The sequence below is a fragment of the Euprymna scolopes genome, chromosome 14 (genome assembly GCF_053919585.1).
Source record: "Euprymna scolopes isolate OS-2025 chromosome 14, ASM5391958v1, whole genome shotgun sequence".
In the NCBI taxonomy this organism is placed as follows: domain Eukaryota; kingdom Metazoa; phylum Mollusca; class Cephalopoda; order Sepiida; family Sepiolidae; genus Euprymna; species Euprymna scolopes.
The window spans coordinates 90,377,222-90,390,842 of record NC_136495.1 but is presented as its reverse complement, the minus strand read 5'-3'; the positions used below and the strand labels follow the sequence as shown (position 1 = coordinate 90,390,842).

At 36.7% G+C, this 13,621-nt stretch overlaps 1 protein-coding gene across 2 annotated transcripts in view; it reads left to right on the top strand.

Annotated features, from left to right (window-relative positions):
- The window catches only part of LOC145293156 (actin-like protein 6B), a 177,960-nt gene that overhangs the window by 67,249 nt on the left and 97,090 nt on the right, over nt 1-13,621 (top strand). For both annotated transcript variants that reach the window (XR_013869675.1, XM_080139606.1), the window contains exons 7-8: nt 12,255-12,316; nt 13,501-13,615. Coding sequence is in view for 1 of the 2 variants with exons in the window: in XM_080139606.1 (XP_079995732.1) it covers nt 12,255-12,316; nt 13,501-13,615 (177 nt within the window). In the remaining variant the exon portion in view is untranslated. The remainder of the gene's footprint in view (nt 1-12,254; nt 12,317-13,500; nt 13,616-13,621) is intronic.

Genomic DNA, 13,621 nt, shown 5'->3' with positions numbered 1-13,621 from the left:
TATTACGCCTTACAGATGGCTGTATAGATCCTTTATACTCCAGGTTGATATTCCCATTGTTGTGGTTGTGAACTCTGGTCCTTTTTTTGTCTATTGATATAGAACTCATGAGGCACTTGTTTTTTTAGTTTATTCCAAACTGAATTTGTTGAATGCTACAATTCAGTTTGCAGGATTTGCCTATAAATACTTTTTGTCAAAAAGTAGAAACTCTAATGACGGAAGGAAGATTTCAAAATTCAGAATTAAAAGAAAGTTTTCCTGGAGTGTCATCAGCCAGTCCAGGAAAATGTACAAAAATGTCAGCCAGATTCGAACTCTGCAACCAGTATTCAAGAAAAAAAAAAAAAAAAGAAATGTACCATTCGCTTCTATGGAGAAAATTAATGAAGAGCTTGAAAGATTTGTAAAAACTGGTATCAAAGTTAAATTCAGTCAATGGGCAACCCTTATTGTCTATGTGAAAAAGAAGTTAAAAATAAATCAGCATTTGTGCTGACTTCTGCACTGATTTGAAATCAATACTAAAAGACTATCATTACCCACTTCCTAGCCCTGATTTTCACTTAGCAAAACGAAGGAAAGATCTTCTCTAAAGTCAATCTAAGTGGCACATACTTCAAATTCCAGTCAAGGAAAATATCTAGAAGTTTCTTTGTATTAAAACCCATAAGGGGTTACTGAAATTCTAAAGGTTAGCTTTTGGATTCAAAGTAGCACCTACTATTTTTCAAGAAATTATGCATACTATGTTGAGCAGCCTTAATTTTGCAATCATATGCCTGGGTGATATTTTAATAAGTAAGACTAGAGATTGAGAACATGTTCACAAAGTATTCTCCTGAATACAGGATTTTGGTTTTAAGATAAAAGAAGGAAAATGCAATTTCTTCATGGAAGAAATAAAATACTTGGGGCACATTGTCGATAAAAGCGGTAGAAGATTGAAGCCAGAAAGAGCCACAGCTATAAAGGATGAGCCAGCTTCCAAAAACGTTACAAAATTACAAAGTTTTGGGGGGTTAGCAAACTATTACCAGGCATTTATTCCCAATATGCATGACCTCTGGGCCCCACTGAATTAACTATTAAAAAAGGACAGTGTGTAAAAATGGCTCCTGAATGCCAGGTGACATTCATTAAAATGAAAAAAAAAAAAAAAAAGCAATGTGAGCTTGTACAGAATAGGGAGGGGGGGGCTGTATCTTATATAAAATACAGGACAGAAGTAAAAAAAAAACAAAAAAAAAACTATTGCACATGTGTCAAACTCTCTACTTTCAGCAGAAAATCTCTACTTCCACAAATCCAGAGAGAAGCTCTTGCTATTATCTTCACAGTTGCAAAGTTTCACAATATTTCCAAGGACGGTTTTTTAAACTGTAGACCAACCATCTTTAAGTTGAGAAAAGGACTACCCCTCTACATAGTGAATAGACTACTGAAATGGAACACTATTCTGCTAATTACAATTTCAAGTCAGAGTACCTCTCCTTCAAGCAGATTGGACATGCAGACAGACTTTCAAGAGTCAGAGTGAACCTCTTGAAGACTCAGTAATTAATTCCTTACATACCAGTGAAATTAAAACCATGATGTGTAATATTATCAGAAATGTTCAGGTCACACTACATGAAATTAAATATGAAGCACAAAAACATAAATTTATTTGTGCTACAAAACAGAAAATTGCAAATACAGGACAGTTTTTCTATGGTTACTGATGCATTATACAGCAAGAGGGTCGTCATACCAAAAACATTACAAAAAAGAATGAAAATTTTCATCTGAGTAACACTGGAATAAACAGAATGAAGAGTCTCATGTGCAGTTACATATATGGGTTAAAGATGGATATAAACATCGAAAACATGGTCGACAGCAAAGGCATCACTTTTAAGCCATAGTCCAAAACAGACCAACTTGGTTTAGAATTCATATAAATTTTGCCCAGCCATTTGGAGGATTCATATTACCTAATTATAATGGACAGGTACACAAAATGGCCAGATGTGCTGAGATATAAGAAACCCACTACATGGGTAGTTATTCATTTTCTCCGCAAATTATTTGCCTGGTTTGGACTTGTTAACTGCTTAGTGATAATGGGACTTGGTTTCTGTTCATGGACTTCAAGGAGACTGTGAGATTTCTGTGAGATTAGTGAGGGGTACCCGGCGTTGCCCAGGTGTTTGTAGGTTTGTGTGGTGTTAAATAAAAAAGAACTCAAAGTCCTGAGGCGAAGTTTGAACATAAAATCGGCTAGCCAGAATGAGTTAGTGAAAGATGTTTGAATTTATTTAAGTAAGAATCAAATTGACAGGTGCGCAGCCGGAAGTCGTCGAGCGTTACGACGACGACGTAGGTTTGTTTGTTATAAGCGAAGTAAAAAAAGAAAACAACGTTAACACTTAAGCGGGAAAGAAAACACAAAAAAAACTAACGTAAGGCAAACGAACGATGAAAAATGGCTTAAATAAGCCTGTTTCAATATTAAAATTTTAAAAATCGGTGGGTACCCGGGTGTTTTTGGGTGTCGCTAAGAATAAGCCAAGTAAAAAAAAAAAAAAAAAAAAAAAAACGAACGTTACGTGAAAAATCGCTTAAATAACACTGATTCAATATTTAAATTTAAAAAATCGAAAAAAAACAAAAAAAAAACATCTCACACCACGATTTGAACCCAAAACTTTTAGATAATGAACCAACTGAGCTAAAGCGACGTACATGAAGTTTGGTTTTTCAACTATTTAAAGTAAATTAGGTCACGACGTCATCTGACGCATGCATAGAATCGGTCATTGTTACGAGAGGACCGTTTTTGTTGAAATTATCGATTTCGGGCTGAAAAAGTTAACGTTTTTGGCCAATTTTTCGATATTTTTCGACCAAAGGATGGAGCTTCAATGTGATACTGAGTTCGTGAATTTTCGTCGCGTCAGTCGAAAATTTTTAGCAGACATCGAAACATACACACAAACATACATACATACATACATACATTTTCGCTTTTATATATATAGATGTTCCAAATCAAATCACAGCTCTCTAGTACCACCCGCGATCAAACGGGCAGGCAGAATATTGTGTTGACACATTGAAACGAGCACTCAAAAAAGCATGTGGTACTGCAACAGTTTCTACAGGTCTATAGGATTACACCTAACCTGAATACACCATCAGTAATATCCCCAGCCTAGACTGTTCCAGCAAAAAGTATGATCCATATTTGAAAAACTGTTACCAAAGCAAACAAAATTTAGAAGGACTTCTATGGTACCTAAGAAAAAGTTTTCTACAAGACTTATAAAAACGTCTTTTTGAGAACTATGCACAATAGACAAAAGAATTAGAAATATGGTATACATCATTCAAGGTCCTAAATTCATGCATAAAAGACATGTCAACCAAATAAAAAAGCATCTGTTGGATAATCCCAACTATGTACCTCATGAAGAAAAGGCAATTAAGGTGATATATGACACGTTCGACATCAACCCCACATCAAGCAGCCCCAGAACATTGCCGATCGAGAAAGAAAAGGAAGTCCACAGATCTTTTAACTATCAATTCATAAAGAAAACGGTACTCCTTATAGAGAGAGGGTTCACTTGTAATGGAGTCTTCTAATCATAAAAACTCCAAGTCGACTTAACGCAAGACTGCAGACTGTCTAACAGTTGAAAAATTGCAATGCTTTTCTTTGTATTCACTTTCTGGTACAATATATTCTTTTCTACCAAAACTTGTTGTTCAAGTCTTTCTTTATGACCCTTTCCTAGGGCCACAACAATAATGGAAGTATTTACTGGTAATTTTACTCATCTTATGTAGCTTCAATTTGGTTTTACACTTCTGTTATAGTCAATATATGAAAGCTATGTTATGTTCTTCCATCACTTGGTTGAAGATACTAGGAAGATCTTTTATAAAGTTATAAGGTATGGCATCATCTATTAAAATAGATCATAGACGACCCGTGACCTAAAGAATTACGGGTCATCAAATATAGAACAGGAGCCTCATTTAATGAAATATTTTTGAAAATGAAAGTTAGATAAAATTCTTTGCAACATGGAAAGTGAGGAAAAAGAAAGAGACAGGACAGCGAAATAGAAACAAGAAAGAACATAGAGAAAATAAAGAGAGAAAAAAGACAGTATGGGAGGGGGTTAGAGAAGGCTTACTTCAGAAACGTGCTGGTGTCTGTCTGTCCTGTGAGCTGAGAAAATATCCAAGACGGCAACCGTGGTCCCTTAATGCGCACAGTCTTGCACAGTTCTAGATCTCACATGTTAGGTTGCTGGGGGAAGTGGGCAGACGTGTTCAAACCTGTGTAGAGTGAACATTGTCATGCAACTCGTCAGACTTTTCCAAACTTGAAGGCAATCATATTGTAGTCGATCAAGAAGCAAGCCAGCAAAACAGTGTTCCATAGGGCGGGCAGTTCTAAGAAAGAAGCGTTCAGACCTGTGTAGAGTGAACATCAACATGCGACCTGTCAGAATTTTCCAATTTAAGCTATAATTCAACGTCTTATGTTATTGACAGGTTCAATCTAAAACTGATTCCAGAGTTTGATACCTCCCCCCACCAGCCGCTGGCCCCTCTGTAGTCGAGTGGTGGGAAAAGGCTGAATGTGTCTGCAGGCTATGTTAAATAAAAGATCCAGCACTAGTCATCCTGCGGAGTCTCACCACAGTCTATCAGCAGCTCAGAGATGAACCAGGCCTGGAGGAGGTTAGACAGGCACTATATGCAGCCTTTGCTATGGACCACTTCATCGCCTGGAGGCAATTCACAGAACGGCAGCTTGAGCCAAATGAGACGGTGGATGTATACCTGGCCGATGTAAGGAGGCCATTCGGTGGAGCAAGCGACCAAATATTAGAATGCGCCTTTCTGGCCAGACCTCCTGGACAGCCAGTCGACTGCTGCAAGCATCATCAAGGCTCAGTGAGCTAGAAGAGCTGCTGGCTGGAGCCCGGAATATTCTAAAAGACAATGCGGACAGGTTTCAGCAGCCACGGAAGAACCCACACCACTAACAGAAGATGCAAGGTGTTATAAATGTGGTGGGCCAAACCATTTTTCCAGAGACTGCTGAAGTGATGTGAAGGACATGTCTGAACGAGGGATACAAAGATGCATGCGTTGCTACCGGTGCAACAAGTTGGGCCATGTAGCGAGAAGTTGTCCGGGAAATGGGCAAGGGCAGTAAGCTATAGCACAAGTCTTCTCCCCAGATTGCTGCTAAACAAGGCACTACAGGCGGAGCGTGTTCGTCAATGGGTGTGAGCGTTTCGCGATCGTAGACACCAGGTGCATGCAGACTCGTGCGCAAGGCATGCTGTGATATATGGGATGAGATGAGGGTCCCGGTCCTGACGGTTGGCGGGAGTTTGCTAGCCTCTTGTGGAGTAAGCATCATCTGTGAGTATCGGCAATGGGCCCTCAGTAGCCGTATGAACCCTGATTATAGACGATGAGCTGCTTGGTTACAACCTGCTCCTAGGAATGGACGCTATCACTATGAAAGAATTGGATGGCATCTGTATTGACAATGAAGATAGGCACGGTTCACTGAAGCTGGTATTGCTCTGGACGCAGCCATGGAGCTGGAGCAGCCTGACTTTCGTACAGAATTCGACCAGCGCATGAAGTCCTGGATGGTATCCTGGAAATGGTCGAACAAGCAGCCACTAGAGAAGTTGTACAATAGTGTCGGAATATGACCCCCCCCTGAATCCTATACGGAATATGACAAGGAACTACAAACTTGGATCGATATGGGTGGCTAGTTCCTTATCTTGAAAAGGAATTGGGTCCCCCAAAGTGCCTGATCCCACTAATGGTAGTTATCCAGCAAAACAAACAGAAGGTGAGGCCGATGCTTGACTATCGGGAACTGAACGAGCATGTAGACCTTTACAGTTCGCGCGGATGTAAGCACCGAGAATTGAGAGAATGGTAGCAAATGGGATCTAATGTATCTGTTAGATCTTTACAAGGCCTATCTTCAAGTGCGCGTACACCGATTACTGTGGCCCTCCCAAACTGTACTTATTAAGGGGAAAAAGTATTGTCTAACCTGTATGGGGTTTGGACTTAATGTGGCCTCATCGATTATGCAGTTGATGGTTGATGCCATTTTGGTTAAGAATGAGCATGTATAGCAACATTTGTGTATATTGATGATGTGTACGGAACTGAAAAGGCTACAGGATGGTGCACAGATGCTTGATCTACAGGTCTGGAAAGACAATGACGTCCCATGTTGGAAACAAGGTCTGAGACATACCCCACGTTACGATGCGGCAAAGCATATTTTCTTTGTGTAGAAAGTTGGTTGGGAACTTACCTGTGAGCAGTTGGCTTTGTGTTGCGGTAGCGTTCATCAAGCGGAGAGTGTCCGATGTTACCACTGGATGGGATGATGAAGTTCATGATGCCCCTCTCAACACAATGCTCAGGGAGGTCCTCACCATGGTGCTTGAGGAAGACCTAGCGTGGGGCAGGTGGTGCGTCAATGGCCTAGACCTCAGTGTGTGAATTGGCGTGAGCTCTCTTGCCACGGGCATGTCGCTAGTTCATGATGGGGCTGTGGTCAAGGATACTTGCTGGCTACCATCAGAAAAGGATTCCCAGCATATAAATCTGGCAGAGTTCGATGCCATCATCAAGGAGATAAACTTGGTAATCCTGTAGAAATTGACTACCTTGCGACTGTTCACTGATTCTGCCTGCGTCCACAAGTGGATTTCAGAGGGCCAGGGTGCGAACCAAAGCCCTAGCGTGAGGCTGGTTCAAGAATATGCAATATGCACTGTCAATGGAGGTCTCCTGACGTCTGCCTTCTGCACTCCTGAATCCACCAACTTAGCGAAATATAGGGTCCGCTTGATCCCAGGGTGCCCGTTTTGTTGGTGGACTTCTTTGATTCAATTAAATCGAACAGGGCTCATGGACACGGCGCAGATAGGTTGTATGGGTTTAATGGCTCTCTCAGTGGCGTCAAGCCATCTTTGGGGTACCCTTGTCAAACAATCTGCCTTGTTCTGGCTGGATTTGACCAGGAAATCGGAAAAGTCTGACAAGTCGCACGACGATGTTCACTCTACACAGGTCTGAACACTTCTTTCTTAGACTTGCCCACCTATGGAACACTGTTCTGCTGAACAAAGAAAAAAATAGAAATTAAAGAGAAAGAAAGAGAAAAAAAAGCAAAGATTCTGCTTTTGCTACGATTATAATGCTGCTCAGTGGCAAAGAGAGGCATGTTTATACATGTATTGTCTTGATAAAAAGTTAAACTCGAAAATGAAGAAAATATATAAACCTCTGTCTCTATTATTAGGAAGCCATTCACAGTGTTAAATAAGATAACTGTGGAAGTTATGTGAAAATTAACTTAAAATTTTATACTTTGCCTACCTAATTGAAGAATAACGTTTACAAATGGTTTTCATCATGAATGGCACAGATATTAAAAAAAAAAAAAAACAGAACTAAAAATTTGTTGTTGAAAAAATCTCTTGACTAAAGGCATTTGTCATCTATATATATAAAAGGCAAAAGTGGCGTGCATGTTTTTGTATTTCTAGCAAAGGCTTTTTTCGATGGGGGGAGGGGTCTCGAAAGCGTTACTATTTTTTACAAGTTTTTCTATACTCCCTAGATCGTAATATCTACGATTTGTGAACGGACGTCGTCTCTACATTTATTTTGATCGACTTTTATAAAATTCATGCTATTCCATCCTCTTATGTGTTTGTTGGTCTTTTTCGTATAAATAAACAAAACTCACCAATACAAAGGCGTCAGCGACCTTTCGTGCCGGGATGTCTTGAAAGCAATTAACTTTGATCATTGTGGGGGAAACCCTTCATATTACACAATTGCTATTCATTTGAGAGTTCCCCCTATTTTGAGGTGCTTGGTTTCCCCAACATTGTGGGGAAACAAGTAAATAAATGGTGGAAAGCTGAACTGGCCTTCAGCCAATGTTCATTTCTACACCTGCTAGCAAGTCAACTTTTTGATTGACATCGCTAAATTTCAATGCTTTTCACTTCCTATAGCCTCATAGCATAGCGGTAAGATCTCACGTTTTTTTTCCCTTTCTTTTCCGTCTTCGGGTTCGTCATGGATTCGAGCCTCCCTCTAACACTTTTTTTTTTCTTTTATACTTCCAAACACCCGGGCAATACCGGGTACTCCTACTAGTTCAATTATATAATTCAAATCAACACGTAAAAAAAAGAAAAATGAATTGAACATTATTTAAATCATAAATATAATCCGAAAAATAGCTGAGATATCATAAGTTAAATTTTACAAAAATTTAACTGTTTTTATCCATTTTTGCAGTATAAACACGTCAATTTTGGATAACCTTTTGAAAGATTTTTTTTTTTTTTTACATAGGAATCACCACTTATCAAGGCCCAGAGGCCACTTGAGGATAAGGGTTAAGAGTTTACAGTAGTCAATCGGACAATATAGTAATCATATTTTATTTAAAGATATTATTTTATTTGAAGACAGAAAATATTAGGGAAAAAATAGAGATTGAGAGATAGGCCATCTCACTATATCAACTGCTAGACTCCTGCTGTACCCATTTTGGGGGAAGTACTTCAAACATATCTTTCCTAGTTGAAATTTTGCTAAGAAAGAGAAATGGTGCTTAAACTGGAAATTGTGTGGTTTTTATAATTTTCACTGTCTCCTTCTGACTCTTGATCTGTAAACATTTTTGTTTTATGTTTGCTTAAAATTTACTTTTTAAATTTTTTTAGATGATACTATAAACTAAACTAAATTCTGCTTTTAAAAACATTCTGAAATTCTGACTTTTAAACAATCCTGACTTTAAAAAAAAAAAATCCCATGTTTGAAAATGACAGTTTGAAAAAAAAGTTCAAATAATTATTCCATTCCAAAAAATGTCTCAAAGACAAATGATAAATTTGTAGCTTGCTAAACAATGGTTGTTTTTTCTTTTTTTTTCAAGTTTACATGCAGTCATTACAAAATAACCTGTTTTATTTCCTTCGTTTTTATTATTCCGAAGCATTAAGTGGAGCATGTCATTAGAAATTGCAAGTTGTTTTCTTTTTCCATCTTGTGACTTAATTTTATATCTAAATTGCAAATATATGAAATTCTCCTCCAAAAATATAATTTATTTCATTAATGTTCGATGATTTCTTTCTAAAGATTGAATAAATATAGTCCTATTGAGTAGTCCACATGTTTGCATTTTTGTGTTTAAAAATACTCTCATATCCTATCTTTTAAAACTTTGGAATGTCATTTAGAAATACTACCACATGCAGTACTGGAAATATTTTATTATTCCTTTGTATTTTGTTGAGCACATAGTCCCATTTTTTATGCTCTCTTCGATACTGTAATTAATGTTTCCATCCTTCTAGTGAAGTTGAATGTGCAGATTAGATTGTAGTGTGTTTTGAGTTTGTACTCTTGCCATAATCCATGATAATTATTTTCTGGCTAAATATTTTGTGATGGATGATTTATTTACATATTTTTAATTTCTGCATATCATAGAACTTTTCTTGTAAGTTTTTTGAGTTATTGTATGGGACTTGCTTGCCCCTTTTTTCTTTTCATGTGTTAAATGTTTTCCATCCTCTCAGACTCTTCATGCCTACTTATTATGATGCTGCATTTTATTCTTCCTCCTATTATGTTCTATCTTTAGTTCTAATTGTTTACAAAGTATTACTGTTTTAAGTGACTTTTAGTTATTTGGTGGGTATTACCTGGTTATTCAGGTCTATTGTCACACTTAGGCATATTAATATTTTCATCAATGCCGTAGTTTGTATTATCAATCCTCTCTTAAATTCCAATTTCTCATAGTCTTTATTTCCATTTTTTGGGACAAGAAGGACTGTTCCTAGTGTTTATAAAATATGTATGTAGTTTCTTAATATTCCAAATTCTATTCAGCTGTTTGGCAAGCTCCATGTATTGGTTTATCTACCTGTCACTCAACAGAGGCAATCAGTTCTAAGTCTTCAATCCTTACTCCATGTGATAATAACCAAGAACAACAAAATAATTAACATTTTTACCTGATCATGACTGATTGAACAAAAACAATCTATCCTTTTGCATTAAATAAAAAATTTAGTTAGAAATTCTATGGAGGTTCCAGAGTCTGACATAAAAACTTTCAAGTTTGAAAAGCTGCACATGAAGAAGTTTTAGAGGTTGCATGGCCAATGCATTCTGAAAACAACAATCAAAATTTAGTCTAAATGATCCAAAAACAAATTCAACCACTTTACCATTTGCCGGCATGTTCAAGGTGCTGATGTTTGCACAGCTCTTAGTAGTCATGTCTGTGTTTAAAAATTAGGGGCAAACCTGTTTGTATGCAATCTGTGGAGTGCTGTGTAAATAAGAAGGAAGGAAAAAATGGCCACCATTCTCTGTATATGTTTGTAATGTTGTCACATGACATGCAAATGAGATGCTTCCGGTTGAATATAAAAAAGCCTGATTTTTCAGAGACAGGGTCATTATTAATTTAAATGTCAGAGGAGCAAGTTTTGATAGCAGAACATCGAGATTTGGAGTAGTGCAGTTTTGGCAGCAGCATTTTTTAATCACAATGTTTTCTATATTCCACTTATTGCATTAACATGATGTATCATTTTATCTTTTGGAATCCTTTGAGATGAGGTTTCATAATTTGAGCAATTTTTTGCGGACTGTTATCCTCAACTTCATAGTTGTTTTGCCATGTTTTGGCCAACTAATCCTCTGGCCTCTTTGGGTAGGATTGAAGCCGCCATCTTCTGATATTGCTCACCTGGAACCATAGACTCAACACCTCTATTGAATAAAGGCGTTGAGTCTCTATAGTTCCAGGCAAGCAATATCAGAAGATAGCGGCTTCAATGTTTACCCAAAGCAGGTCAGAGGTTTAGTTGGGCAAAACATGGTAACACAACAACTATGAAGATGAGGATAACAGTCTGCGAGAAAATAAATACTCAACTTATGATGTAATTTATCAATTCAGCTCTTTGTCCATAGAATCTACATGTACTCTTTTCCTTGGTTTGGTCTCTTGGCTTTTTTTATAGTAGTCTACTTGTTTTGTATGTAATTTTCTTGTTATATCACCTACTAGTATTTCAGCCCGGCATTGTCCGGATGTTTGGAGGTGTATGTTGAGCAAAAAAAAACAAGTAGTAGTAGGAAGGCAGGCTCAAACCCGTACTGTGAAGGAGGAAAAGAACAGGAAAAAAGTGACATCTTTGCTATTACGACCACTATCAAACCAGGAGTGACGTAGGTTTTAATTAAGGCTAGACAATCAAAAAGAGGGGATGACTTTCGAAAATATCAGTGAAAAAAGCCTGTAGAAAAGTGCCCAGTTGAGGGTAAAGAAATTGTTTTTAGCCAATTTTTTGGTGTTTTTCGTCTGAAGGGTCGAGCTTCAAACGGTACTGATCTTGTGAAAATCCGTTGACTCTGTCAAAAGTTTTAGGCAGACATGCAAACATACATACATTTATATATTGATAACTCAAATTTTCAACCGAAACCGATTAAAAAGCTTGCCCTATCTCTGAATACCGTTTATGTAAAATTTAAAATCTTTAGACCAGAAATTATCTGAGTAATTTGGTAGAGATTTTGACCCCTATTATGACCCCTTAAATTTTATTGTTTTGGGCTCAAATCAAGTTATTAAGTTAGATCCATTTCCAAGGAACCTATATCTAAAATTTCAATTGTTTATACCCAAAATTGGCAGAAGAGTTTGGTAGAGTCCTCAAAGGTCAAATCGTTGAACTTTGACCCCATAACAGCCAAATTTCTGGCCGAAAACGGATTACAAAGATTTTCCCAAATCTCGGTATCCTGTATATTATATTTCGAATCTGTAGACTTAAAATTGACAGTTCTTGCGTGAGGAAATGTACACAGACACACACACACAGATACGTCCACTTTTATAGATATATAGATTACTTACGGAATAGGTTTACATAATGAAATGCTTGTTATAATATGTTGTGAATATCACCCTTCACCTAACTTGTGCTTTGCAAAATATTCTTGATATAATTCGATTTAATTAAGTAGAAAAAACATAATAAAGCTACTGCAGTAACAATTATAATTTTCAACCTCATTGTATAAATGTTATATTTTCTTCATTGTATGAAGATATTTATGTAATAGAACTTTTCTACTGCTTATAGGATGTTCTTCAAGACTTTGTAGCAACCGTATTGCAAGTTTCTGATACACCTTATGAAGACAGGTAAGGCCTTTACTGTTAAATTTTATTTTTTGTTCGTCTAAATTTGCACTAGTAATTTAACAACACTGTCAAATTGTGACATGTCTTTAGGTGGCCATTTTCACTTTTCACATGATTAGTGTGAAAACATGTAACCTTGAAATTTTGATTTCATTATTCAAATGTTAAATATTCACATGAGCATTATAAAAACATTTTAAGAAACAATAAGAGATAAAAAGAGATTTAATATATAAAAGGCATTATGTCCGTCTGCGTCCATATTTTCAAACTCTATCTCTTCCGAAACTAAAAGTCGCAGAGCAGCGCTAAGATTTTTTATGGACCGTAGTTTTATGGGTCATTGTTTTATGGGTCTTTAGCCAGTTAAAATAGTTCTTAAGGGATCAAAAAGGAAAAAATCGTTATATATTTTGTATATTCATCTTAGTTTATTATTGATCAGTTTATGGGCGTGTCACGTTGGTACACTGGTAACGTCACCAGCTTTGAATGCTAGTTTTGCTTTCGGTTTTGATTCGAGCTGATGACACCCAGATACTTTTTTGTTTTTACTTTTGAAATCATGACTATAATAATATGTACAAAATTTGGACAAATTAAAATATCATATTTAAGCGTATTTTATGATCGGCAAAGCCCCTCCCCCTCTCCGCTAGTTATATATAAAACTTGAAAGTAATAATTTCTACATTTAACATGTTTATGATGTCAATCATTCAGAAATGTGTTCAATTATTTAGTCTATCTTATTTCATAATGCTTCTCTCTTCAACTTTGAGAGGTATCTTTTTTTTTTTGCAACAATTTGTCACGATAAGTGAGTGGTAGAGTCATAGAGCATCCTAAAATTGCAATTGCAAGATATCTTTTGCAGAACCTAAGAGAGATACAATATCCATTTTGAATAATGCTGAGAAGTAAACTGAATCATCTCGATTGGATATAATGAAACATATTTCTTGTACATTTCTTTAAATGGAAGTGATGAAAACCCTGTGCAGGCAGCACAATAACTATGTACCTTTTCCAGTCCCAACACATAATTTTCTTTATTTTATAAACTGGATATTCTTGCGAGATCTGAATAGGATTCCTGGTCTTAATTTGTTTTGAGTTTCAAATTGTATTATTAGGCTAATTTCCACAAATTATTCAGTCTTCACTTCTTTCCTTTCTTCTAGTGAAATTGATACTATGCCTTCTTTGCATTATGAATTTCCTTCTGGCTACAATCAAGATTTCGGATATAGGAGATTTCGAGTGAGTGAAGGACTCTTTGATCCTAGTATCATCAAGGTAAGT